The sequence below is a fragment of the Vulpes lagopus genome, chromosome 12, assembly GCF_018345385.1.
Source record: "Vulpes lagopus strain Blue_001 chromosome 12, ASM1834538v1, whole genome shotgun sequence".
Lineage (NCBI taxonomy): Eukaryota > Metazoa > Chordata > Mammalia > Carnivora > Canidae > Vulpes > Vulpes lagopus.
Window position 1 is genome coordinate 27,572,889 of NC_054835.1, and position 27,466 is coordinate 27,600,354.

A 27,466-nucleotide genomic window follows, 5' to 3' on the forward strand; every position below is an offset into this window, starting at 1 on the left:
CAGCTCAGGGCCTGATCTTGTTGAGCCCCACATCAGACACTCTGCATGGAGCCTGTTTCTCCCTCAGCCTGTGTCTCTGCCTCTCTCTCTGTGTGTCTCTAATGATTAAATAAAATCTTAAAAAAAAAAAAAAAAAAGCAGGAAGGGCGATAATACAGAACAATGAAAATGATGAAAAACTTCCAGAATTAGAACCCAAGTGCAACTTAAAGAGACAGTGAGCCTTTAGCTAAGAGGAAAAGAAGATTAAAGGAGATTTCTTCCATTTTCTCTGCAATAGGAGGAGGAGGAAATGGACATAAATGGAAATAAGAGAGACCTGGGTTAATTATAAGGGAAGGATTTCCTGACTCTGTAGGACTTCCACATGAGGACATGGGTCACTAAGAAAGATGAGGAAAGAACAAAGTCTTTTACACTTGTTTATGGTTTACAAAAAGCTTTCACATTATCTGTCTAGAAACTTTGAGATGGCGTAGGAAGCCACGTGTGCTGCCTGGGACAAAAGCATAGCCTCTCAGAGCCCTCCTCCCCTGGCTTTGAGCTTTGGAAGGTTCCAGTTCACCCTCATATTCCCTAACCAGATGAAGGGAGGGGTTGGGAAGGGACTGGCTCAAGGAGGAAATATCTGCTGTGTGGAGTCATAAAATTCCAAGGGCATGGGAGCATACATGATGCAAATGATGCAAGGAATGAATGGCAAAAACAAAAGGTGCTGAGCAATCTGGGTGCCACATTTTATTGCTTAAAGGGGATATTCTGGGATCTAAGTCACTTAAAGATCAGACCATTCAAATTCACCTTCCTGTAGACCTACATGAAACAGGCTGCTTTTAGGAATGAACCTAAACTAGAGACACGGAAAGGAAATGGAAGATGGAGTAGAGAAAGAGCCTGGAGAGTCTGTTCCCTCTCACTACCATGTCTGCTGGATGTTCAGTGTAAAGGATGCAGGTTTTGGAACAAGCTGTGTCACCTTAAGCAAGTCACTGCATCCTTCTGAGCCGCAGGGCCCCATCTACAAAAGAGAAAAACATAACACCTATTCCATAAAGCCCTATTCTAAAGGGATGTTGCTTAAACAAATGCCCGTACATAAAGCACAGTGTCCTGGCTCATGAAACAACACTTAGTAAATGTCTGTTTCCTTTCACCACCACGGGCCTTCCGGATTTAAAATGGGAGATGTGGGACTACTCTGGACTGTCTTACCAGAGCTTCCCCAGACTCTCTTCCAAATCTCCTCTTGCCACAGATCCCCACATCTCCTCTCCCACACCTCTCCCAGCTGTTCTAAGGGCCTCAGATGTGGTTTGGGGCCGTGGGTTTGTTCTCTGTTGAATCATGAGCAGATAAGACACCCTAGTTGATGGCAAAGGGTTAGGACAGTAGATGCCAATGTAAACATGCAGCCAGTGGGAAAACAAATGCTGCCAGCTCTCAACATCCTGCATTCACTCCTTGCTCTCCATTGAAAAGGCACAGAAAATAGGCATTTTTCAGGAAGAAAAGGGGTGGAGGATTCCCATAATCAGACAAGGCCCAACCTCTACATAAGAAAGCTGCACAGATCACCCTATCTAGGTCTGTTCAGGAAGACTGGCTTCTGAGTAAAGAGAGCAGAGGTAGTAGAATCAGAATGTAATGGCAGGCAGTGATTAATACTGGGGCCCTTTGCAATTCAAATATAAAACTAAAACTTTAAGGGAGCTGAAATAATGGAACTCAAATTTCTCTCAAAACCATCGGACCTTTAAAATAGTTCACTACAAACTGCTAAAAGTAAAAAGATAACACAAGTTAATATACATAAGAACAAATAACAATTTCATGGATTTCTCTTTTAATCTATAGTTCTGTTTCCAAAGCCAACTCAACACTGGCAGATAAAACATCTTTACACTACAAAAGATATCTGATGTCAGGGGGCAAAACCTACAGACTCTCAAGGTAAATCTTCCCCTGCAACCAATCTAGGCCAAAAAAAAAAAAAAAGCCAGAAAAGGCTTCCAAACTGAAACCATGCACTATGGAGGAGGTTGCTTTTAAAATATTTGGCGGCAGGGGGGAGGATGCCTGGGTAGCTCAGCGGCTGAGCATCTCCCTTTGGCTCAGGGCGTGATCCTGGGTCCGGGGATTGAGTCCCATATCAGGCTCCCTACAGGGAGCCTGCTTCTCTCTCTGCCTATGTCTCTGCCTCTCTCTCATGAATAAATAAATAAATAAATAAATAAATAAATAAATAAATAAATATCTAAAAAAAATAAAATGTTTGGGGGGGGGTAGGTGGTGCAGAGGGAGAGAGAAGAGTCTTAAGAGGCTCTATGCCCAGCACGAAGCCTGAAGCAGGGGTCCATCTCACAACCCCGAGATCATGACCTAAGCTGAAATGAAGAGTTGGACACTTAACTGACTGAGCCACCCAGGTGCCCTTTAAAATATTTTTAACAACCAATCACTATAGTGAAATCGGAGAATTTACAGATGAGATTAAGTTGGCTCATTAAACTGGAAACTGAGATAACAACAGTACAGTTGTATATAGTGCTTACCATGTAAATATTGCTTACTATATGCCAGGCAAGATTCAAATAGTTTTATATAAACCAAGTAATTTAATCCTCTAACAATCTGATGAAGTAGGTACGATCATTGTTCCCATTAAGATGAGAAAATTAAGGCAGAGAGAGGTTAAAACCAGGGTCTTAAGGTTATGCCCATGGTCAAACAACAAACAGATGACAACAACTCAGGCAGTAAGCTCCAAAGTCTAAGGGAGAATAAAGATGGAAAACAATGGTGTTGTCCCAAGTGACTCCCTAAAAGGAGCCTAACACAATTAGACTAATACTGACATGTATACAGGACATCAGACTATACAAAACACTTGCACATACATTAAATGATTCACTCTCTACACAGCAGAGGAAACTGAAACCCAGAGCTGTTCCAGTGACTTTCCCAGTTTCATATAGTTTATAAGTCAAGGTCAGAACATAAATCCTTGGCTTTTGATTTGAAGTCCCAAGATTTTTCTAGAGTGTGTTCACCTGGAAATTCTGTCTCTTTGATGAAGAAGGATGGATCAAGCTGTCAGAATTGATGAAAATCTCTTAGGCTATTCAGCTTCCTCTGCTCTGATTCCATATTTATTTAGCAACTGCCTAAATTTAATTTTCTCACTCAAGTGGGTTTACTTTCAAGGAAGGCAACACACAGTCTGAGCTTTCAGAATTACCTGTTCCACTATAAATTAATGAATTAGAAACCTGATTTACCAATTAGATTCCTGTGAGCTGTGCTAGGTGAATTGTTTCACCAGAGTTTGGCCATTCATGAGTGAATAGGCAAAATTAAATTTGTAAGCCTACAATGTTTAAGGCTGATTGAGGACCACCATAGGAATGTTCTCTGCAACCCAGCCTGAAAACAGCCTTCCCAGTTCACCACTGAATGAATGATTCTCATTTCACAACAAGCAGAAAAAAATAATTAAAAGAAATCATTTAAAATCTCTTCTTTGGCACCTGGGCACCATGGCAAAGAATGAGCAGAGAACCCAGAAAAATGTTTGGGGAGATAGCTTAAAAAAAAAAAAAAAGAAAAGAAAGACTTAACTAATTGCAGTCTGCAGGAATCTCATGCAGTAGACTATAGTTTGGTTATAGTAGAGGATCTCAAAACAATATGCATATGACTTTGTCCAGTTTTAATTTCATAAGCCACCGGGATTTGAAGGATCTCCAAAGATCATCTGATACATGGCTTTTATCCACATTCCTACCAAACCTCTTCTAAGGGAGAGGGAACTTCACTACCTCCCCAGGAGGCCCATTCTACTGCTAGTCACTCCAATGCTACCAAATTCCTCATATAGGCTGAACTCTGCCTCCTGAGAGCTTCCTGGATGCCCCATCATTATTTTCTCTGGTGCCAAATAAAACTCCGAGTGATAGCTTTCAAGCTGTTATGTTGTTCACATCAAGGTTTCCTTGTACTGGGTGAATTTCTCCCGGTTTAGTAGCTTGGTATAGTGGAAGAATTATATAGTTGTATGAACTAGATTCAATTCCCAGTTGTGGCACTTTCTCTACCATGTGTTCTTGGATATGCTCACCTTTCTGGTTTCAAGTTCCTCATCTGCCAAATAGGATGACAATACCCACCTCGCAGAAAGTAAAGTGACTGGCATATAACAGCCTTTCATAAATACCAGGACTTAGGGTGTTGAGGTGGCTCAGCTGGTTGGGCATCTGCCGTTGGCTCAGGTCATGATCCCAGGATCCTGGGATCAACCCCAAGTCAGAATCCCTGCTCACCGGGGAGCCTGCTTCTCCCTCTCCCTCTGCAGCTTTCCCTAATTGTGTGCTTACGCACACGCTCTGTCAAATAAACAATAAAAAATTTTTTTAATGGCAGCACCCTTCCTTCCACCAGTTCCTTCAAATTTCTGTATATAGCATGGTTTTACCCTTACCAAGTTTACCACTATCTTCTAAACCCCATTTTTCATTTCCTATTTGGTGTTCCCTAACACCTTCAACACTTTGCTCTCCTGGAAATGCTAATCATAGCACAGGGCCTTAAACAATTGGACTTCAGGTTGCACATGCTACAGTAGGTTGACTAATGAGTTCCCCGCTACTGTGGCAGCTGTCAAGCATCAGGTATTCCTGATGTTTCCAGTGAACATAGTAGTATACATCTACATTTAACCCCTAGATTCATATACCTCCGCAACCCAAAGGACTGGATTAAGGGATAGATTTATAAGAAATAGTTATGAAGGAAGAGCCAATGTTATTTAATTAAAAGTGCCCTGGTGAGGCCTGATGAAATCACAGCCCAAGGGTTCTTATAAATGAGGATAAGGTGCTTGCCAAAGTGTAAAAGCTGGGCACCGGTGATTCAGGGTACTCCTTCTAGAAACAGAACATGACTGGGTCAGAACAACCAGCCAACTCACTCCCTACCCCTGCCAGGCAATGCTAGATCGCCTGCGTCCAATTGCATGATGTCCTTGGGCAGATCCTGATCCTCTGAACTGGGAGTTGCATCATCTGTGAAATGAGGGGGTTGAGTAAGGTCTCTTCCGAGGGTAAACATTCTGTGAGTCCATGTTCTCAAGAGAGTAAACGTTTCACACATTAGATGAGCATTTCTGACTCAGAGTTAGACCTCTTCTCTCATGTTTTTAAACTTCCTGTTTATCTGCATAAAAAGCCTTTTCTGTTCATCAGCTGGCCTATCTTATCCAACAATTCCTATTTTAGGGCTCTCATCCTCAAGACAGAGACTTAAACCCTTTTCACATATTCTGGTGCTCAACATTCTTCCCTGGCCAACACAAAAGCCCCAGGCACATTGTGAAATATCAGGCATTGGAAAATCATTTCCCAGGGAAAACAGTTTTGTGTCACATGAATTTGGTCTATGATTTAAAAAACTGGGGAGAAATCTAAATATTAATAGTAAATAATAAGGGTGTACTTAAAATCTTGTGATATATCATAATGAGGAATACCGTACCTCCATAATTATAAATCAACAAGTATCTAATGAGGAGCTATGTCCCAGACCTTGCCAGGCATCAAGGATAATACAGAAAGTCAGCTCTGTTCTGAAGGTGCTTATAATCTCTAGCTAACTAGAAAACAGGACAAAAATACAAAAAATGTGTACCAAACAATGTTTATCATTGTGACACATTATGAACGTTAAGAGTTTTTGAGAATGGAACTGAAGAGGATGAGAACATTCTCAAAGGGTGGATACAGTGGGGGTGCTTTGCCACTGAAGACACAAGAGCACTTAGCACAGTCTCAGCAAGACCCATCTACCTCCCAATCTCCCTTCCAGGAGAGGTGAATAACTCCATGAGAACTCAGCAGCTATCCACAGATGTTTGCAACCATATCTTGTGTTTTCCATATTTGGATACCACCTCAGGGCATTGTCTCAAGTATTATCAGTGTTTTATAAGTGAGGAAATACAACAGCTGATAGGGACAGAACCACTCCTGGAAGCCAAATCTCAAGAAATCTCTGCCTCTTTTTTGGATGAGTTTAAGCACTGTCTATTGTGTACACATCTAACACAGGGCATTCTTACCACTCCTCTTTTCACTAATTTTTTTCTTATTGATGGGGGTGGAGAGGGTGTGGGATCCTTAACAGCACCAGGCAGCAAATCTGAAAGCAGAACTTGTTAGTTTTTAAACAAGGACCAGCCAGTTGGACCACAGAGTGGGTGTTTCCATGCAAATTCCAGCACTTTCAAGTTGCTCCATGAACTGAGCCCAGCCAGGACAGCAAACCTTGTTTTTCTGCAGCCAGCTCTTTGATTAGGTCTGGAGAGGGACTCAATTAGCATCATGGAAACATAGAGCAGATTTCAGAAAGGAAAGGTCAGCTGCAAGCCCTAGCATTTGCTATCAGCCATCTGCCAAGCAGGAAGTGCTACTCAGATCTATTTTTAATCATCTTCCCTAGGAGAGGGCTCCTGGGAGAATGCAGAGACCAGGCTTATTCCAAGACAAACATTTAATTGCTACCTTTCTGTACACATTTAAAATGGTCTCTGGATACTCAAGACCAACTTATACATACATGCCCAGTTCTTGGGTTCTATCATGATAGTACCTACCTTCAAGGTTGTGTTCAGAGGCCATGGTTGAGAACCTTGTCTTGAGGAAATTTCCTGACTGAAATATCAACTAACTCCACATAACATGATAATTTCTATAACTAGATTCCAGGGACTTGTTTTGGTTGCAAATGACAGGGAAGACAGAAGATGTGTAAGTCCAGGAGTACATGTTCATTCCACACAGCAGTGAGACAGGCAAGCTAACCCTGCAAACTTCATGCTCATTTTTAAGTGCATCTATCTCTTCAAAAAGGTAAATTAAAACCAGTTCATCTGGCAGTAACTCATCTGTTACTCAAGATATGGGTTGGCTAAAGAAAGAGGCAAGGTTTCATCTCAATTCCTAGGGATTCAGCCTGTGCTGTGGCTGGTCATCCAGGCACAGGAACATTTTGTCCGCTGGCTTCTTCCCCCTCCTGACTAGCAGTAGCATTCATGTCTCCATTCCACCCAGCCCAAGGAATGAAACATTTCAAGGTTTGGACAGACAGGGAGTCAGGCACAGCCATAGCAGATTATGCAGAAACAGAGCCTGGCTCAGGAGCCCCTGCATTCTTCCCAGCCCACACATTGAACAAAGTTTCCTTGTCTCTTGACAGTTAGCCTCCAATTTCGACCCTAAGGTAAAGTCTAAACATATGTATAATAGTGCCTCAGCCAAGTGAGGTTCCATCTGTCAATAAAAGAAGGGCTGGAAGTTTAGCCACCACCCCAGAGCCTGCCCGGTCAAATACAATCCTGGGGAGCTGCAGGACCCATTGCACCGCATAACAAAGGGACAAAGGGGTCTGCTCCAGTTTTTACCCACCTCTCCATCCTCCCTCCTCCCTCTCTGAGGAGCTTATCTGTCAGAGAGCAGCAGCCAATGGGAAAGCTAAGCTGAAAGGGCACCTTGGCTGTGGGATCTTTGCCTGACGATGTGAAATAAGAGACTGAGTATTTGGGGCAACTTAACACCAGCAGGAACCCAGCCAGAAGGTTAGGGAGGAAGGGACTGAATAGGCAGACATGTGTTTCACAGGAGATCTAACTCCCAGAGTGGAATCCCTCCCCTCAGTGCTGTGGAACTCTGCTCTAGTGAGCTGAGGCACACATGTCCCTGAGGGGAATTAAAAAAAAAAAAAAAAGCTACTGCATAGGGTCACTCTCCCTGACCCAGTTGGACCACAAATTAATTAGGGCTTCCGAGCCCTGCTGACTCTTGAGTTCCTCTTCTTTCTGGTTTCAGGAGCAAAAGGAGCTAATTAGTAAACAGCTTAAGAATAACTCTTATTCTGCCTCTGCTGAGAATCACCTATGCTCTTCCTTCAACCCTTCCCCTGTCTGCCAAGGCTCTATGGGTCAAAAAACCCTATTTTTTAAAAAACAAGAAAACATAGACCATAGGGTACCATGTTTGGTGCAAGTTCAAGACCCCAGGGGGTTACCTAAAGATTTCAGAGCCAGGCAGACAGCCTGGGAAGCGCCAAGACAGCAGAGAAACCCAGCCCAGCCTACTAATTTAGAACAAGAGGAGCACCTGGGTGGCTCAGTGGTTGAACATCTGCTCAGTTTATGACCCCAGGGTCCTGGGATTGAGTCCTACACATTGGGCTGCTGCAGGGAGCCTACTTCTCTCTCTGCCTATGTCTCTGCCTCTCTCTATGTCTCTCATGAATAAATAAATAAAATCCTTAAAAAAACAAAACAAAACAAAAACAAGAAATAGAGTGGCAGAGCATTTAGGGGTATGAACTGGAGGTCACAACCTGAATTCCAATTCTGGTTCTACCATTTCCTAACTGAGTCCCTTTGGCCAATTCAATTTGGCTAAGCCTCGTTTTCTTCATCCCCAACTGATAACAATGGTAGTACATCTCTCCCTTGGTCGGTAGGACAAAATATGTGAGTCACACAAATAGTGCCCAGCATTTGTGCTGGTATATAGTTAGCACTCAGTAAAATGAGGACTATTATCATCATTATTAGAAGAAGGTCTCCAAAGAACTCTTTCTTTTCTCAAACAAATGTTAGTCAAAACCACCCTTTGTGGGGTGCCTAGGTAGCTCGGTGGCCCAATTAGGGCATATGGTTCAGGACTTGGCAGGGAATCTGCTTGAGACTCTCTCCCTCTGCTCTCTCCTACCCCATCCCACTTGTGCTATCTCTCAAATAAATCTAAAACAATGACAACAACAACAACAAAAAAACCCTTTTTACCTTCAGGGAGTAGAAAAGGCTAGAAGGCATACAGGGAACAGTAGGGCCAGCAAGCCCTGGCTACTTTCAAAGTGCTGAGGAGGCTGGGAATTGGGTGAGGCAAGCCAGGAAGCTAGCACATGGCATTTAAGGAGGGCCTCGCTAGGAGGTGCTGCCCCTGCACCTGTACAGTCCTAAGAGTGGATGCCTCCTTAAATCCTGCGTCTAAAGTGACTTATTTCCTTCCCCTGGCACGGCTTTCATTCCCAGTCACATTTAGAGCTACAGAATAGGAATTTCTGGAGGTAGGTCCTGAAGATAGGCTTTTTTGTCTCAGATTATTCTGATGTGTTGTAGATTTGAAAATCTCTGCCTTCCGCTACGTTCAGACATAGTAGTGGGAAGAGTGGGAACTCTTGGGAAGAGTGCAGAAGCCATCTACTTCTTCCCTTCACTTTTCACTGTCCCAAGTCCCATGACTACACCAAAAGCCATGTGAATTCTGCAACTCAGTTCTCACTTTAATGTAATAGAAAAACTCATAAACATGGGGTTGCAATTGCCACCTAATGATGACTAAGTGAGCTTCAAGAAGCCAGCCAAGAGGGCCAAGCAAAAGGGAATACCTGGCCCAGCAAAGCAGGGAACTCTGAAAGGCCTTCCTCTGAAAACCCATCCAAGTTATGGGTGCTTGGTGTTTGCTGATGATTGACCTGGCTGCTGTTTAGCTGAAGGCATTACCAGAGAATTACAGCACTGGCTTAATTATCGGTGTTGATTAACTTTATACAATATCAACATCCCTGTCCACACAAAGTTCATGGATATACAGTTTCTAGAAGCTGGATACATTGATTTTGTGAAATAGGCCATGGTATAATATTCTAATCTCAATCAAACGCTAACATCTCTTGCTTAAAAGTGTTCTTCATGGCTTCCCAGAGCATACAAAACTGAATCTAAATTCCTTAGTTGAGCCTTCTGGACCTAGTGCAATGCACTCTTTTTGACCTCTGCTTCCCCCCTCTCACCCTCTCCATCTCTTCCTGTGATTCCTTAGGCGTGATCTCCTCTAGGGCATTTCTCTGCCTCTGCTCAGAATGAACCTCTCCCTTTCCCATTCACTTAGAAAAAACTCATCCTGCTCTTTGCCCCAATAGCATCCTGAACAATCACCTCCTCAAAGACTGTGTTTCACTACATCTCATAATAATTTATCCATTTGTCTTCCCCACTAGGCCATAAGTTATTTAAGGGCAAACATTTTCATGTGTCCACTGCTGTTTCCCCAATGCCTCATACAGTAGTATTCGATATATGCTGGATGGTCAGAGAGGTTACACGACTTACTCAGTGTCACACTGGTTAGTGGCAAAGCCAGGTCTAGAGCAGAGGCGTCTTAACCCTGCATTCAGGGCTTTTAAAATGATGCCACGGACTCTGTGTCTGCAGGGCCCCACATTGTTTTCCCATGAGAGTGATAAGATTGTGTAAAACTATGTGCACTGTCTGGCTTAGTCACTCTGTAACCTTCAGTGGAAATCTGGGGGTGCTTGATGGCTGAGGCTAAAGTTTGGCCTGTGTAGCTGACACCACAGAATATCAAACAGGACTAGTCAATGAGCACACTGCATCAGCTCCTACATTATCCGTACCAAATGTAACCACCATGTTGGTTTTAGAATCCTCCTGAAATCACATAAACCCATTTCTCCAACATTAGCTTCACAACACTAATTCTGGTATTATAGCCTAGGAATCAGCTAATGATGCACAAGCGACAAATTGAGCCTCTCACCTGCTTCATAAGTATTTAACTGGAACACAGCCCTTCTCATTTGTTTATATATTCTCTATGGCTGCAGAGTTGGGCAGTTGAGACCACATGGCCGGAAAAGCCTAAAATATTTACTATCCAGCCTTCACAGAAATTTTGCCTGACCCTTGGTTTAGCTGAAGAAAGACGGAATAAGGACTCCAAAGAGCCCTCCCTTCTACCAAGAGACTAGTTGCCCCCACCCTGGAAGTTAGTGGACCGACTGGATTTTGCATGATGTCATTTCTTTTTTTTTTTTTTTTAGTACTGTTTACAGGCCTGGGATCCAGAAGGAGATTTTGCCTGACAGACACATACAGGGGCCTGAAATACCTAGCATATAGCCTGGCATATAATGGTGTTCAACAAATGTTTATTAAATAAACAAACAAAGGCATGGGAAGTCAGCCTGTGCCCCGAACAAAAGTCCATCCTCCCTCCTGTCAGTTTCAAGGTGACCAGTCACACAGGTGCCTGGCAGCAGCCTGGTGACCTAGATTTGTCAGACCTTATCTTATCGGCTTTCCTTCCTTGTGTATTTACCCAGCACCTGCCCCCACAGTGCCCAGGGCAGACTGGCCTGTTGTTTTTACAGAGAAGGAGACAGACAGGGAGGAGCTTTCCTCCCCCACAAATATACTTTGCCTTTTTTTTCTCCTGCTGAAGTGAGGATCAAGAAATATGGGGACTTGGAGCTTAACAAGCTCCAGTAAGTCTGGTTTCTCCTGCTTCCTCTCTCCTTTGGTTGTCTGGGTAAATTTGTCTAGGGGAAACTTTAAAGGGCTCTCCAGAGCTCTACCTGTCATTTGGAACATTCTGCAACTAAAGGGGGAGGGACTTAGATAGAACTGTACAGTTTTCAGAAGTAAACAAAACAACTACTACCCAATGGTTGAAGGCCTGTTCCTGAGAACAGACATTCCTCCAAAGCCACATCAGAGAACAGGGGGTCTAATCCACTGGCCACCTCAAACTTCAAGAGCCTAGCTGGCAGTTTTTACTGGGCTGGGAGAGCCGAGGCTGACACTGCAATGGAGGACTGGGACAGTCAGGGAAAGAGCTGTGCATAGGTGGGCATTCTCATGAAATCAGGCAAATTGGATGGAAAGCAATATGGAAATGCTGGCTTCTCAGCTGCCCCAGACAACCCTGGGTGCCAAGTTCAGGATGCGAATCCCTACTTCTGCCACCAGCTGCTTCTGCAGATGATGGGCTTTCCAGTGACCAAAAGGTACTGGGCACAAGCTGGGTGAGGACAAAGCATACATCTGTTTGCAACTATATTCCCAATATCTAACATGTAAGAGGAGTTTACTAAATGTTGAATACATGAAAAGAAAGAGAGGGAGAGGAATAAATGGTAGGATTTAGTGCTGGGAGTTTCATTCTGGGATCTTTTGTTTTGGCAAGGAAAAATTTTTCCTCATCAATCTGTTGGAGAGTTAAAGTTAAAGCAAATGCTATTGGTGGGACCAGCCCTAACAGGGAGGAAAAGGAGTCTCCTGGTCCCCCAGACTAAATTATTTTCGTTTTGACAATGTAAGTTGTCCTTTCAAAGGCCCAAAGGTGTTAAGGAGGAGGGGAGAGCCAGTGCCATCTGCTCCGCCTCTTGACATCACTGTGGTCTGGAGGGGAGGGAGTTCATGGACTGATTAGATGTTGTTGTTTTTAGCAGCAGCTGGTGGAGCTGTCTCCTCCTCTCTTCCTCTTCTCCCCCTTCTGCCCCTGAGTCACAGTCCAGACACTAGCAACAGGCAAGGGAGGGGAGGGAAGCAGAGAGCTAAAGTTCTCCTTGGCTTGGCAGCCCTGACCCCAGAGACAATACTCTGGGTCACCAGGTCAAACCCTCCCCTCAGGAGCTGGCCCACTGCTTTGGAAACAAAGATATTAGAGATTCATTTAGGGCCTTGTTTTTTAAATATAATGAAAATGGCTTCTTTCAAAGAACCTTACTCCATCCACACCAGGAAGCATCACAGGGTGAGCCAAACTGACAAGCAATTCTTGGCTATGAAGTCAACATCCAGGCTGCCATTACAGCAGTTTAAGGTCTCAGACTGGTTGCAGTGTGAGTCGGAGGAAAAATCACCACCTGACAGACTAGAAGGGAAAGGGGCAGGGGCAGGTTTTTCCATTTAAATTCTAGAGTGCCCTCATGGCTGCCTGCAGGGAAGCCAAACCCCACCACTGTCAGAGAGTAGAGGCTGCTGCTGTTATTTATCTTCAGAGACCTGCTCATCCCTTCAGAGTTCAAGGAACATGAAATTCGGTGATTATAGAGGTCTCAGAAGACCACTGGCAAGGGTATAGCCAACAGGTAATAGCTGAGACTCAGAAAGAAGGAAGGAGCCAATATACCAGGACAGTTAGGGGTGCCAGCATCTGGTTATGTTTGCCACTTTGGTTTTACTTAGTGAATATACAAAGGTAACAACTACCAATCTTTATGGAGCATTTCCTATTATGTCAAGCACTGTGAGAAATACTTTATATTGATGACCTCCCCTAATTTCCTCAGAAATATCTTAGGTATCTAGGGCAGCCCCAATGGCCCAGCGGTTTGGCACTGCCTTCAGCCCGGAGTATGATTCTGGAGACCCGGGATCGAGTCCCACGTCGGGCTCCCTGCATTGTGTCTCATGAATAAATAAATAAAATCTTAAAAAAAAAAAAGAAATATTTTAGGTATCTAATATTAATATTATTCCCATTTTCCCAATGACAGCATTAAGACACAGAGAGGTGACTTGCTTTGCATAACTACTATGTGAAGTCAGGCTTTGAACCCAGGCAGTCTGGCTCAGAGATTAATATTGTTAACCACTAAGTTACGTTGCCTTGTATCATCTGTTGCTGCTATATTAGAATCAGAAGATGGGGGGAGGAGGGGAGGAACACTTTAATGACAGTCTCATCTAATGCCTCATTTGGATGACTGAAGAAAATAGAAGGCCAAAGGGAACAGTCTTGCCCAAGATCATACAGCTTGATACTTTTGCTTTGCCCCTGTCAGCCTTCTCCTCCAGGCCTTCCTCTAGCATTTACAAGCACCAGTTATGTACATGGCTGTAGGTGGTGTGGCAGAGAGGAGGTGGCAAAATACAAAGTCAAGAAGTACTCAGTTTCTCTGGGCTTTGGTTTCCTAATCTATAAAATGAGGAGCTGAAATAAAAAATCCAGGTTCAAAGGCCTCTCTAGCTCTAACGTTCTGAAGAGCCTTTGACTCTAGGTCATTTAGAGTCTTATTAGGAAGACAATTATATGTAAAAAGTGCATATAACCACAATAATACCATATTATTATAAGACAGTCATTATTAATTGCCAAGTGAACAACCAGGCAGTGAACTTAGGAGTTCAACATAGGGAAAGGATCATCTAGTCCAGCAAGACATCCTAGAAAATACTTAAACTAGTCTTCAGGAATGGGTAGAAAGTGAAAAAGGAAGGGAAGGAAGGGAAAGAAGAGAAGGAAGGAAGGAATGAGAGAGAGAGAGAGAGAAAGACAAAGAGGAAGAGAGAAGGAAGGACTCTTCAGGCAAGGGAAATGGCAGGAGGGGAAACACAGAGTAGGGTTTACCACCAACACTACTGAGAGACCAGAAAATAGGTGATGTTGAGGCACCTGGGTGGTGCAGTCAGTTAAGTGTCCAACTCTTGGTTTCTACTCCGGTCATGATCTCATGCTCCTGAGATCAAGTTTTGTATCAGGTTCTGTGCTGAGCACAAAGTCTGCTTGGATTCTCTCTCCCTCTCCCTCTGCCCCTCCCCACTCTGGGTGTGCACGCATGAGTGCTCTCTCCCTTTCTCAAATAAATAAATCCTAAAAAAAAAAAAGGAGGGGGAGGGGGAGGAGGAGGAGGAGGAAGAAGAGAAGAAGAAAAGAAGAAGAAAGAAGAAGGAAGAAGAAGAAGAAAGAAGAAGAAGAAGAAAGAAGAAAGAAGAAGAAGAAAGAAGAAAGAAGAAAGAAGAAAGAAGAAAGAAGAAAGAAGAAGAAAGAAGAAGAAAGAAGAAAGAAGAAGAAAGAAGAAAGAAGAAAGAAGAAGAAAGAAGAAAGAAGAAGAAAGAAGAAAGAAGAAGAAAGAAGAAAGAAAGAAGAAAGAAAGAAGAAAGAAGAAAGAAAGAAGAAAGAAGAAAGAAGAAGAAAAATAATTGATGCCAAAAAGCTACCCAAGGCCATTGACTATCAAGCTATGGTAAAGAGGGCACAGACCTATCTAGATCTCATAACACACAGCTTCTTGGTAACCTATGTCCTTAGGCAAGTCACCTAATTCCCACCGTGAAGGGCTGTTGTAAAGTAAGGGATGGAGTAATAAGAAAAATGTCTTAAGGAGTCCCTGGAACATAGTATATGTTCAATAAATAGTAGTTAAGCAGCAATGTACATTTTTCATCCTGTGTTTTTTAGGGCAACAACACAACCACATATGTAAACATTCTTCTGCCCTCCACAGTGAGTCTCACATTCCTTTGTACCCTAAAGATAATAGGCTAAGTACAGGAATCACACTGACTTCATCCCTATCCCCAGTACCCAGCATAAAGCCTGGCATGTTGTTTGAAATAAAAAAAAAAACTGAACAATCAGAATATGACGGTGGATTCTGTTCAGGCCCCAAAAAGAAAACAGCAGAACCAGCAATGGTGCAGCTTTACCATTCCAGAGACAGACCGAGTGCCAGCATTCAAATAAAAACATAGGGGTAGGGTCCTGCACCTACTTCTTGTTTCCCAGAGAAGGCATTCTGTTGAAAAGAGTTTCTTTGGATTTTGACTAAGTACACAAGCTTGCAATCATCAGCATCCTTACTGAATGCCAAGGCACTAATGTACAAACCAATCTTAGGATTGGAACCTTACAGGCATTTGCAAACCACAGAGTTTTCAGGGTACGCCTCATAGCTCAAGTCAACATTTCCTTTTGGTATTTAAAGCAACCACATAGAAAGGATCACATCTGAGCAGATTCATGTTCCAGCTGCCTGCAGTCCGCAGCAAAAAACACAGATGATTCACCAGACTTAGTCCCTAGCAGCTCCTTTGATAATAAATTGGTAAGCAATTCTACTTGTGTCTAGATCATTAATTTTCAGAGGGAGCAGACATGACGATGGGACCGGTCTGCCTCCCATCCAAAGAGTGTGACCTCCTGAACTTAATCCCTCTTATTTGTGACTATAAATGGCAGGTTTTTTAAAATCCTAGAACGCTTGTATTTCTTTCTCAAGCAATGCTCAACAAATCTTCACTGAATAACCATCATGTGCCCCAAACAGCCAGAGACCACTGCAATGCATACACACTAGTTCCTCCATCTCCAAACTCCTCTTTAGCAGTTCACCTACCACATCACAACATCTGCAAAGCTCTGGTCGTGTCACTACTTGCTCAAAAGTTTCAATGGCACCCAAATGCCAGCAGTATAAAATCAGGACTTCTATTCTTCCAACAATCTGGCTTCAACCTACTCCTTGGATCTCTTTTCACATAGCTCTTCAGTATCTGACCTAAAGCTCCCCACATGCTTCCTGCCTCCACTTCTTTGTTCGTGCTGCTCTTTTTACTGGCCCCTCCCCACCCATTTCCAAGTGTCTACATTCTTGCTTCAAAGCACATTTCAATGTCATTTCTTCTACCAAGTCTTCCCAGAACTTCAATTTCTAGACAGATGGACCTTAAGGGTTTTTTTTGTTTTTGGTTTTTTTTTTTGTCAACAACCTTTTGAGAACCTGAAGAAAGCTATGGAACCCTCCCTTGAAAAACAGACATGCACACAGAAATTAAACATACAATTTCAGGGATCCCTTAAAGCCAGTCCATGGGCCCCAAGTTAAGACCATCTATGTCTGTCTCTATTTCAGAGTACTGACATTCATTCGTATATTTACTGAAAATCTACCAGTCTTAGGAGCTGTGTGGAGTGCTAGAGAAACAAAGATGGTATCACTATTATCTCCTCAAGCAGTTCACAAGCTAATGGAGACATGCACTGTTACACTGTGATAACTGCTCTAAGATAAACATAAGATGAAATACAAACTTCAAGAAAGAATAACTTATGAACCTATTATCTCTTAACTAGAGTCCAAGTTCCTTGAGGATAAAACCCCTGAGAGTAATATTCTAAAACTACTAGAGTGCTACATACACACACAGTACAGATTTAGTGGATGTGTAATGACAGAACAGAACCAATGAGACAAAACAGCAAGTATAGGCACAGTCCCCACTGCCATTACCCACATATGTCAGAGGCCTCTGGATCCAGTTAAGGTGGTTCCATATTTGAGCAATCATGCTATACAAACAAATTATCCCAGACTAATTTATGGCTTATCTCACCTGAAGTAATTCAATCTCCCTCCCTATGGAGAGAAGATAGTAGCATAAAATATTACATCTTACAAGCTCCAAATGGTTTCTTTTCACCAAGGAACACTGTCATTTAACTATATCCCTTTGGAGTTTTTCTGCATAGACTTGGTTTACCTGTCACCCCTTCCTGAGGGATCAACAGATTTTTGCCCTCCTCCAGAAATAATACTTCATTAGAAGATTAGGGCTTTAAATGTCAGATAGTTGGGGAAAAGAAGTCAGTAACTTTAGATTAAATACGTAATTTTCTTTACAAAAGCTAAGTTGAAAGTGGGGGTGCCTGGATGGTTCTGTAGGTTAAGTGTCCGACTCTTGATCTCATGATCTCAGGGTCCTGAGTTCAAGCCCCACATTGGGCTCCACACTGGGCATGGAGCCTACTAATTGAATGTGTTTTTAAACAGAGCTTATTGGCTTACTCTGGAACTCTTCCCATAATTTATCATTTCTGCCTTTGCTGTACCTCAGAAATGGTCTTCAGGAAATCAACAAATGTTCAATGATGTTTTATCAACATTACAAAAGAAGCAAAGGTACCCACTATGGTGTGGGTCCTACCAACATGGTTGTTCTCAACCTCATTTTTCTTAAATCAGTCACTCTGGTACACTTATAGATCCCAGTATTGTAGAAACAAAATTTTCACTTTCTATGATATGGACATTTATATGTTTATATACAATCTAATGTTTTTTCCTCCTGCTGGAATAGGAATACTAATTTTATTGAATTATAGTTTTTGTAAAAGGCATTCTCACATATCTAGTAGATACCAAAAATCTTTCAATTAATAAAATTAGAATTCATATTTTTTTGCAAGTTAGAAAAGCTCAGAATTATCTTCAAGAGACATATCTTATTGTACATATTCTTCATGAATTATGCTACTTGATGTGACACAGCAGCCATCAACACTACTACATACAATCCAAAGTTCACTATAATTTTTCAAGACACTTAAAAGAAATTAGTGGATTTTTAGAAATCCTATTCTTGTATGTATTCTTTACATCAATTTTCTAGGATATTTATTAGACATTAAAGACAAGCTGGTGGACAGCGTAAATTAAGAGAAACAAATCCCCGATAAGTAGAACAGAAAGGATGGAACATATTTCTGTACCTCCGTACCAGCACCCCTCCAAGTCTAATACCTCTAGGCCACTGTGTTAGGGGTACAGGTCTTCTTGAGAATCACTGGTGTGGAACACTAGGTCTCAGAAGCAGAGGTAGGAAACAGCAGGCAGGGTGGACTTCTCGGTAGCCAGAAGACCAATACATGGCTTCAGAACATCTTCCTCCCTGCCACTTTTCTCAAAGCAATGCTGCATCTTACATCTAGGCAGGCAGGTAAATCCAAAATGCTACTACTGTAAACCCGATGGAACCCAAGAGGAAACAAAAGAACTGTCCTCCTAAAAGTGCCCAACCTCAGATGGAGGCCCAGGGCTTGAAAAACAGCCAGTGCTCCTCACACAGAGCACAGCTGAGGGGGTGTGAGATAGAGATGTCTGGCAGTAAGGCTGTGGAACCTCAGGCCAGTCACTGAATTGTCTGTGGCCCTTTTCCTCAGGAAAAGAGGCTAGACTAGATGACCCATAGTTCTGGGAATTCTGTACTTGTCACCAGGCGATAATCTGACTTGAATATTTGATACAGTAATTTATATAGCTTTGGATGGTGAAGAGATTTCTGCCTCACCTCTGGACTGGACACCACTGCACCTAGAACACTAGAGCAAACTGTGTCTTGGAATGAAGCCACCATTCCCAAAGTGAGTTTGTGAGAGATTAATCCAATTCACCATTCCCAAATAGCCTATTTCACAAAGCCATCAAAGGGTGATGGGGTCAGCAGGAGGGAAGCAAAGGAAGGATCACAGAAAATTTTCACAGAAAAGCTTATGACGATCCAGCTTTCTTTAACAGCCAGTTCCCACTGAAATGAACATTAGATTTTTCTTGCTTGGGGCAACTAGCTGGTCCAATTGAAACTATTATTATTTTATAACCCAAGTATATTTTCATAATGGGGCTTGCACCATTAAGTGAGAAAAACAATATGAGCAATTCCTCATGCCAACTTAAAATACCTCTGCCTGCAAACACTCCAGTATTTAGACCACAACACCCCCCTAAGAAAGAAAATGTAGGATGTCTCAGCACATTCCCTAGATAGTTCCATCATCAATTCAAAGAGGCCCCCTATCCCCATCCTACAGAGAAAATGCTGTGTTACCTTTGTGCAAACACATACAACTTTGCTTCCATGGCCTTTTGAGAAATCCAACTCCTGGGCTCTACATTCTAAAGTGAAACTATCTTGGCTAGACCAAATTTGCTTGGTATCAGGCAAGAACAATCCCCTCCACCCCCTCCAAACCTCCTTTGGACAGCAAACCAAGACAAGCAAAGGGACTACTTTCTATTTGCATAGGAGCTTTGTGATTTGCCAACCACCCACACACCCATGATCTCATCCAGTCTCATAACAACCCAGTGAGGTAAACCTCCTCACTCTACCTTCAAATAAGGTATGCCTACCTCATAGGACTGTTATGGAGATGGCACATAGTAAGCACACAGTAAGTGCTAGCTACTAGGCATTACATACAGCAGCAAATATTACTTCACTCATTTTATTAGTGAGAAACTGAGACTTGAGGTTGGACAGTTGATTCCAAGCAATGAGGCCTCTGGGGCTTATAGCAAGCTGGGAAGGCAGAAAAACTAGTGGAGGATTCTTTGCACCATATCAGGATAGATCCTAATTGTTCAAAACATTACAATCACACATTTCCATGGGAGCCCAAAGTCCTGATTTTGTTCCCAGTTCTCTACTAGCCGACTAGAGTTTTAGTTCTCTGGACCTTTGTGTTGCCATCTCCATAATGAAGTCAGACACACTTCTTTTTTTTCTTTTTTTTTTTTTTAAACCAAACAACGGAATGTCAAGCTTCCAGATGAAAGGCTCTATTACAAGTACAAAGTATCATTTAATTACACTGCTGCTCCAGTTATCTGCTTCCCAGCTCCTAACTCCCACTGGGCAGATTCTGAAACCACATAGGAGATTGTGTCAAGAGGGGAGAACAGGAGAAACATTCTACCCCTGAACTTTCTTAAATGGGAGAGAGAAACAAAAATGAAAAGAAAGGCCTATTTTTCAAGGAGGGGGCTGGGGCAACAATCTTTCCATTAAGGGGACCTGCATAAGAATCTATAGATTATTTAACGCTGGGGGTGGCTGTGGAGTGAAATAAAGGAATCTTTGTGCAATGCCAGCCACAGTTCTCTCATTCCCTCCCCACAGCCAGGCATTTAACCCAACTCTTTAAATCATCAAGCTCTAATGCACCCCATCTGTGTGCCGGTTGTAGCCAATGAAACTGAAGCCTGTGCTGACTTTGGCTTGGACTTGTGAATGAGCCTTTCTGCCCCAGAAGGGGCAGGAAGGAGGACATGAGGCCAACAGACGTTTTTTTGCTCATCACTTGTCTTCTCCCAAGGCTCAAGCTCCACCCATCTGTTTATTTGATAATTTCCTGAGCTCTTGCGATGGGTCAGGTTCTGACCCAGAGATGCAAAACTAGTAGACAAGGTCCCAGGTGAGAGAGAACATACAAAGGCTCCTGGGAGAGAGGAAAGAGGTGAAGGAAAACGGCTGCTGTTGGCTGAAGTGCAGAGGCCTAAAATACCCCCATCTGCATATTCAGGGAGGTTGTTTAGTTCCAAGTGGTTGGAACATAAAGCAAGGAACTGGCAAGAAACTTCATTCAAAAAAGGCCAGATTGTCCGAGGCCCAGAATACCAGCTTCAAATCTCAAATCTCAGTGTAGAAGGCCACTACCATCTCCACATGTTCTGTCCATCTAACAAGGCCCAGCTTAAACACCACCTTTTCCAGAAATCCTTCCTGAAGGTGCTCAAAGTAACTGCTCTCTCTTCTTTGGGCCTCCAATTTGCATTCTTGGACAGCCTGTAGGAGTCTCAACTTCTCCATCCATAAAATAAGATTAACATCACCTCCCTTAAAGTTTTCTTATGAGGGTTAAGTGAGATAACAGTTTAAAGTGTCAACTAGCAGTTTTTAGTACATAGAAGGTGCTAAAATACATTTATTTTATTGTTACCTCAGTTTCTTATGATACATAGCACTTTCTCCTGGTATTAAAAAGATGACTTGGCTTCTATTTTCTCTGGAGAGTTCCAGAAATAGGACAGCTTACATTTTCCCTGCAAGCTTGCCGGCCCCCTTCCAAGGCAAGGGGGACTAACTCTTCTCTTCCCTCACTGACACAGCCTCCCACATCCAAATTCCAGACTTAAGGGGTTCCCAAAAGATTCAAGAAGAACCTGAGACAAGATGAGGCCAATAGAGAAGGAAGCTATAGGGTGGATGGAACATAAATGGCATAAAAGAGAGTGATTAGCAGAAACCTAGAGAAGTGAAAGTGGTCCAGAGGCTAAGATTCTGAGGGCTCTAGGGTTCAAGCTCTGTGGTAACCCTAGATCTTGGAATGGACATAAGAGGAGGACTTCTGTCCTCAGTTCTGATTTGAGAAGCCCCACAACCACAGACATGGTTATTCAAACAGCCTCCTTTACTTCCTATCAGATCAGCCAGCCGGACAGGACTGTTCTAGAACTACTGATCTTTCATACCTCTCTGGCTGGTAGTACCAAGCCAGAGGCTGAGAAAATGATGCCACCTTTTCTAACAGCTCTTGAAAGCAGATCAAGAACACTATTTTTTTTTTTTATTTAGTCTAGGTGTGTATAAAAGTTGTTTGTTTGTTTTTTAATGTTATGAAGTCCCAAGTTCTGAGGAAGGATGCTTTTTAAAGAGAAAAGGTCCTCATAATCTTTCTCTTTTTTGTGCAGCCTAGTAAAACCCACTTCTCCTCCATGGGAATTTAGGGCCAGGAGGGAGTTCCCTTGAAAATACTGCCTTGAAGGAGACACTTCCTAGACTGCCCACTGGGATGTTGGGTTTATTGATTCATAATCCCCCCAACCCAATTGTAGGAAACAGTTGCTAAAGCTTTTCCAGGAAGATAGGGTTCTATTCTTCTGATTATGACCAAGTGTTACATGAGGTAAAATACAGTGTAGAACCCCTAAAGATCCCTGAGGCCAATTGGTCAGCTCTTTACCAAGCTTCTTTTGGTCCTCCCCAAAGGCCACTCATTTTAGTAATTCAACCAACCGTCTTATAACCTTCCCAGGGAGCTTGGAAGGCAATCCTCTCATCTCAGCTAAAAGGTCCCTCCTACAAGATACCCTGCCCCTACCACCTTTCTTAGAGTTCATTTTCCAGGCAGGCAGCACTCTACATAGCATTTAGCTGCAAACTTAGCTAAGCCAGCCAAGTGAGAGGTTCCAATCACTCCTCAGTCCCTCTCCCCTCCAGCCTATGAGCCACCAGCCCCCCATCCTCCAAAAGGGATGACATCTAATTTCCAAAATTACAAATTTAACTAGTACATCATCCCTCCAACTCAGTTATCTCTCAGTTGAGTGAGAGAGCCATGCAGGTTAGCCCTCCCTGTACAAAAAAACAAAATACAAATATCCCAGGTTCTTTGGGAGAACTATAAACCTGTGCAACCTTATGAACCAGAAGTGTCCCCCCACCCAGAGGAGGGCAAGGAAGGCCTACAGAGAACATATACCTTAGAAATGAGCTCATCATGATTGGCCAAGTGGGCTCTGCAGTGAATGCAGCTATAGGTCCGGTGGCAGGAGGGCAGATATGCCTGGAAAGTCTTGGATCTTGTCATCTTCACCATTGGCGCCGCTGATCTTGGGGTGAACTCTGGAGTGGCCCACGAGGCACTCCCACAGGATGGATCGCACGGGAAACACCGAAAGACACAGGTAAAGGCCGTGGTTTGGCAGGGGGTAGGTGTGGGGCAGGCTCCACACACTGGTGATGTCTTCAGAGGAAGGACCCTCAAGCAGAGGTCTAGGGCTGGTTCTCAGCAGCCTGCAGTACCAAGATAAGGGGAATATCATTAGTTGATGGAACAGGACTTCCTGCAAAGCAAGTAGAGTCCAACTACCACCCAACAGAGATGGCAACATTTACAGGAAGAAATGACTCCTCTGTTTCTTACCATCATTGCCAAGATGTCCAATTGTGAGAATGAAACTAAACTACTGAAGATCCCAGTGTTGCTGCTTTTCTAGAGTTGGAGGTTCAATATCAACCCAAGGTTCTCAGCAGTTACCCTAGGTACCCTCAACCAACATTTCGAAACTGGCATGATCACTATTCTTAGGGAACCCTAGAAAAGGCCAGGATTAAGGATATGCCACCTGTAGCCCCAGGGAGAAGACTCCTAAGAAGCCTCTTCTTCTGAGCCAACCAAGAAAAGGGACTAAACGAAAAGGAAAGTTTAGCCTCGGGATCCCTGGGTGGCCCAGCGGTTTGGCGCCTGCCTTTGGCCCAGGGCGCGATCCTGGAGACCCGGGATCGAGTCCCATATCAGGCTCCCGGTGCATGGAGCCTGCTTCTCCCTCCGCCTGTGTCTCTGCCTCTCTCTCTCTCTGTGACTATCATAAATAAATAAAAATTAAAAAAAAAAAAAGGAAAGTTTAGCCTCTACAAAATCATTATATCAACAGGCATATATTTCTAATCAATCTCCAGATGCCAGGAGTCTTCCAACACTTAAAATCACCACCTACAGAGGCCACAAACCTCACACTACCCTTTGCTTGAGACTAAGCATGATACAAAGGTTCCCAACCAGCAAGGTCCCTCACAGCTAGCAAGCTCTTTTGGGAGAAATTATTTCCTTTGCCATACCTTGCCCAGAAATAGATGCTTAGTACTTTTTTGTTTGAAAAGCAAGCAAGCAAATGAATGAAACAAATGGCATACTCAGACTTCTGCAACCAAAATTCACAAGGACAGTGAATTTTAACAGAATTTCTCCTCAATCCTCAAAGTTTCCATTAGTCATCCCATAGCACCAAACAGCTCTCCTGCCATTGCCTCAGTAATTTTATTCTATTGGGCACCAGGGCACTGAGAAAGTGGGTGGTTTCCAGACTATGTCCAAATAAAGGTCTGAGGGCAAAGCCCCAAGGTCCAGTACACACTCTGCTTCTCTGGCTCCCCTCCCTGAAGCTTCTGGGCCTGCCTATTCCCTGGGCTTCACTAATAGGGATGGTGTTCCCACTTGCCTACCTCCCAGGAGAGTCACCCTGTTAATTAATGCCTGCATCATGCTTTGAAGATAAAATTATTTAGAAAGATGGGGGAGGAAGACAAACAAAATCAGATCTTCCTTGCTGGATTATGTCTGGGATCCATCTAGATGTTTAGAGAAAGCTGCAAATCATAGTTCTCTTTTTCCTCTAAACCTTACTAACCAAATTTTCCCAAATGGATGCTGACATCTTTCCCACCATAGCAGTCACTGAAAGTACCGTATCCCTGGGTCTCTGTACATCTTCCTGAGTTGCCAACAGCACTGGTCAGCTCTAGACTGAAGGACAACAGTGGTCACACTACTCTTACACTGCATGTCCCTTTGTGCAGTCCTGAGCCACAGAGCACTCCACACTCAGGGTGGCCAATTACACATAAGATGTCCAACTGCTAAAGGGATTCAGACAAGAGCCCAGGCATGGTGTCTTCCCTACTTGATCCACCCACCACTATTTTTAAAGATGTGAAATCAGGTGAAACTGAACATTACAGAAGTACTTGGAAGAATATGGAGGTTGAGAATTAGTTTCCCCAGCTTTTCCTGGGAGTTAGGCCTGGCCATAACAGGAGATGAGGAAGGAAGACACATGACCCCTTAGATCCAGAGCCCCTCCTTCTCACCCTGGACATCCTCTGATAGTAGGGAAGATGAATGCGGTCAAAACAAAAACCCATGGTCAATCAATGGTGTTGGCTGTTGGTGGGAATGTGAACTGGTGCAGCCACTCTGGAAAACTGTGTGGAGGTTCCTCAAAGAGTTAAAAATAGACCTGCCCTACGACCCAGCAATTGCACTGTTGGGGATTTACCCCGAAGATTCAGATGCAATGAAACGCCGGGACACCTGCACCCCGATGTTTCTAGCAGCAATGTCCACAATAGCCAAACTGTGGAAGGAGCCTCGGTGTCCATCGAAAGATGAATGGATAAAGAAGATGTGGTTTATGTATACAATGGAATATTACTCAGCCATTAGAAACGACAAATACCCACCATTTGCTTCAACGTGGATGGAACTGGAGAGTATTATGCTGAGTGAAGTCAGTCGGAGAAGGACAAACAGTGTATGTTCTCATTCATTTGGGGAATATAAATAATAGTGAAAGGGAATATAAGGGAAGGGAGAAGAGATGTGTGGGAAATATCAGAAAGGGAGACAGAACATAAAGACTCCTAACTCTGGGAAATGAACTGGGGGTGGTGGAAGGGGAGGAGGGCGGGGGGTGGGGGTGCATGGGTGGCGGGCACTGAGGGGGACACTTGATGAGCACTGGGTGTTATTCTGTATGTTGGTAAATTTTAATAAAAAATTAATTTATTAAAAAAAAAGAAAATAAAAAAAATCAATGGTGTTGGGTGTTCAGGGTGTTGAGGTGTTACAGGTGGTAGAAAGAGCCAAGTATCCTGCTTGAGGTTTCCTGAAATACCCTTGAACTTTCCAATACCCCTGTTTTGCTCTCAGGAAGGATAATATCTCCAGGAAAGGAAGGGGTGGTAGGTCAGGGTAAAGACTAGGAAAGACAGGCAGCAAAATGAGCTGGAGGCTTGCCTCAGGCCAGCTTCTGAAGTCCACACAGCTTTAGCTGCCCAGTGGGGAGCACTCAGAGCACGGGTCCCATCAGTCTTATACAAACACTGAAGAAAGAAAAGGAAACAACGAGCCCTGGCTGCCAGTCTGGGTTTACAGAATAGCCACAGAGTCTGTTTTCTTATACATGCAGACAGCTTCTAAATTATGCATTTCCCCAGAGTAGAATTATTTCTTCTCTCACTTCTCTTCTGTAGGGGTGGGAAAAAGAAGTTTGCAGGCTGGCAAGGGTTTCTGGTTATGCTCAGCTTCAAATCCAAATTCCAAAACTTGTTCAAAGCTACCTTCTGAGGAATAAGCATTTATAGTCTGTACTAAATGTGAACATGTCACACACAAACACGTACCCATATACACATTTATCAAACACCATAGCTCTGAACTTCAGACAAGAGAAAAATTGACCCCATAAGCAATGTCCCAGGTTCCTTGGTACTAGAGAAACCCCATAGTGCCAAGGAGCCACATAAGACTTTGCTGTTTCAGGATCACTCTGCTCTTCTCCCTCTTTAACAGGAATTTACAGGCATCCAAAAGGTGACTCTTTTCCAAAAAAGTAAGGAAAGAACAAGTGGCTTGTTGAAATATGCATCTCATCCAACCGCTACAGGGCAAGCTGGAAGCAGTGAGAGGAGTAAATAGAAAGCACGCTGAAGCAGAATCAAGAGAGGGTCCTTGTGCCTGAGAGAGAGAGTAGGTTGTCACAGAAAAGAGGTAACAGCTAGGTCTGAAATACAATCACCTATTATTGTCTTCTTCCCTCCTGAGGGAAAATTTTAAAAGCTGCTTCTTTGGGTCAATTCTCAGAAAGAGGGTAAAAATTGATGGTTTCCTTTCCTTTCTTTCCTCCTTTCTTTCTTCCTCTCTCTTCCTTGAGAGAGAGGAAGCTCATGAGCAGGGGGAGAAGCAGGGGGAGAGGGACAAGCAGACTCCCTGCTGAGCAGACCCTGAAATGAAGACCTGAGCTGAAGAAGTCAGATGCTTAACTGACTGAGCCACTCAGGTGCCCTGAATTTTTTTCTTTAAAAGAAAAAATTAAGGGTATGGGGCTGCAGAACTCACATTTTGATTTTTGGACCTTGGTACTTGTAATAGGGCCATAGCTCCATGGGGCTTCATAAGTACAACCCATAGAGTCCAACAAACTGTGGAGTCCAAATTGATTTCCAACAATAATCAAACAAACTTGATATTTAGAAAGCCTCGGGGCATATGTACAAATTAAACATAAATTTAAGTGAAGCAATAATCCATCACAGTGGAAATTAAAGGAAGATTTGCTACCACCCCCAGCTGGCTCCTGCTGATCAGCATTGAAAGAAAAGATGTGAACTATTATGATTAAAAACAAAGGCCTCAGATATCTTACTTTGAGAGCCAAAGGCATAGGAAGCACACAGCAAACCTGGCTGTCCCACCTGATGGACCTTTTCCACGAAGAGCTGTAAAAGCAGCTGAAACTTAAAAGAGAAAGTTCTGAGTGTCCCCAGGATGGAGGGTTAGGAGGTACAGATTCTCCAGGTAAGCCATGAAGGGACTCAATGAATGAGGGAAGGTAGAACTCAGAAGGCGGAACTCACTAGAGGAAGTAACACCTCCAGCCACAGGAGGGGACCATCCCATTGTTGTTTTTGTCA

The 27,466-nt window shown here is 43.3% G+C and overlaps 1 protein-coding gene across 4 annotated transcripts in view; it reads right to left on the reverse strand.

The window, feature by feature from the left end:
* YPEL2 (yippee like 2) overlaps positions 1-27,466 on the reverse strand; it is a 63,338-nt gene that overhangs the window by 19,847 nt on the left and 16,025 nt on the right. For all 4 annotated transcript variants that reach the window (XM_041724759.1, XM_041724760.1, XM_041724761.1 and 1 more), the window contains one exon: positions 22,695-23,008. In XM_041724759.1, coding sequence (XP_041580693.1) covers positions 22,695-22,811 — 117 coding nt within the window. In that variant the 5' untranslated portion in view covers positions 22,812-23,008. The remainder of the gene's footprint in view (positions 1-22,694; positions 23,009-27,466) is intronic.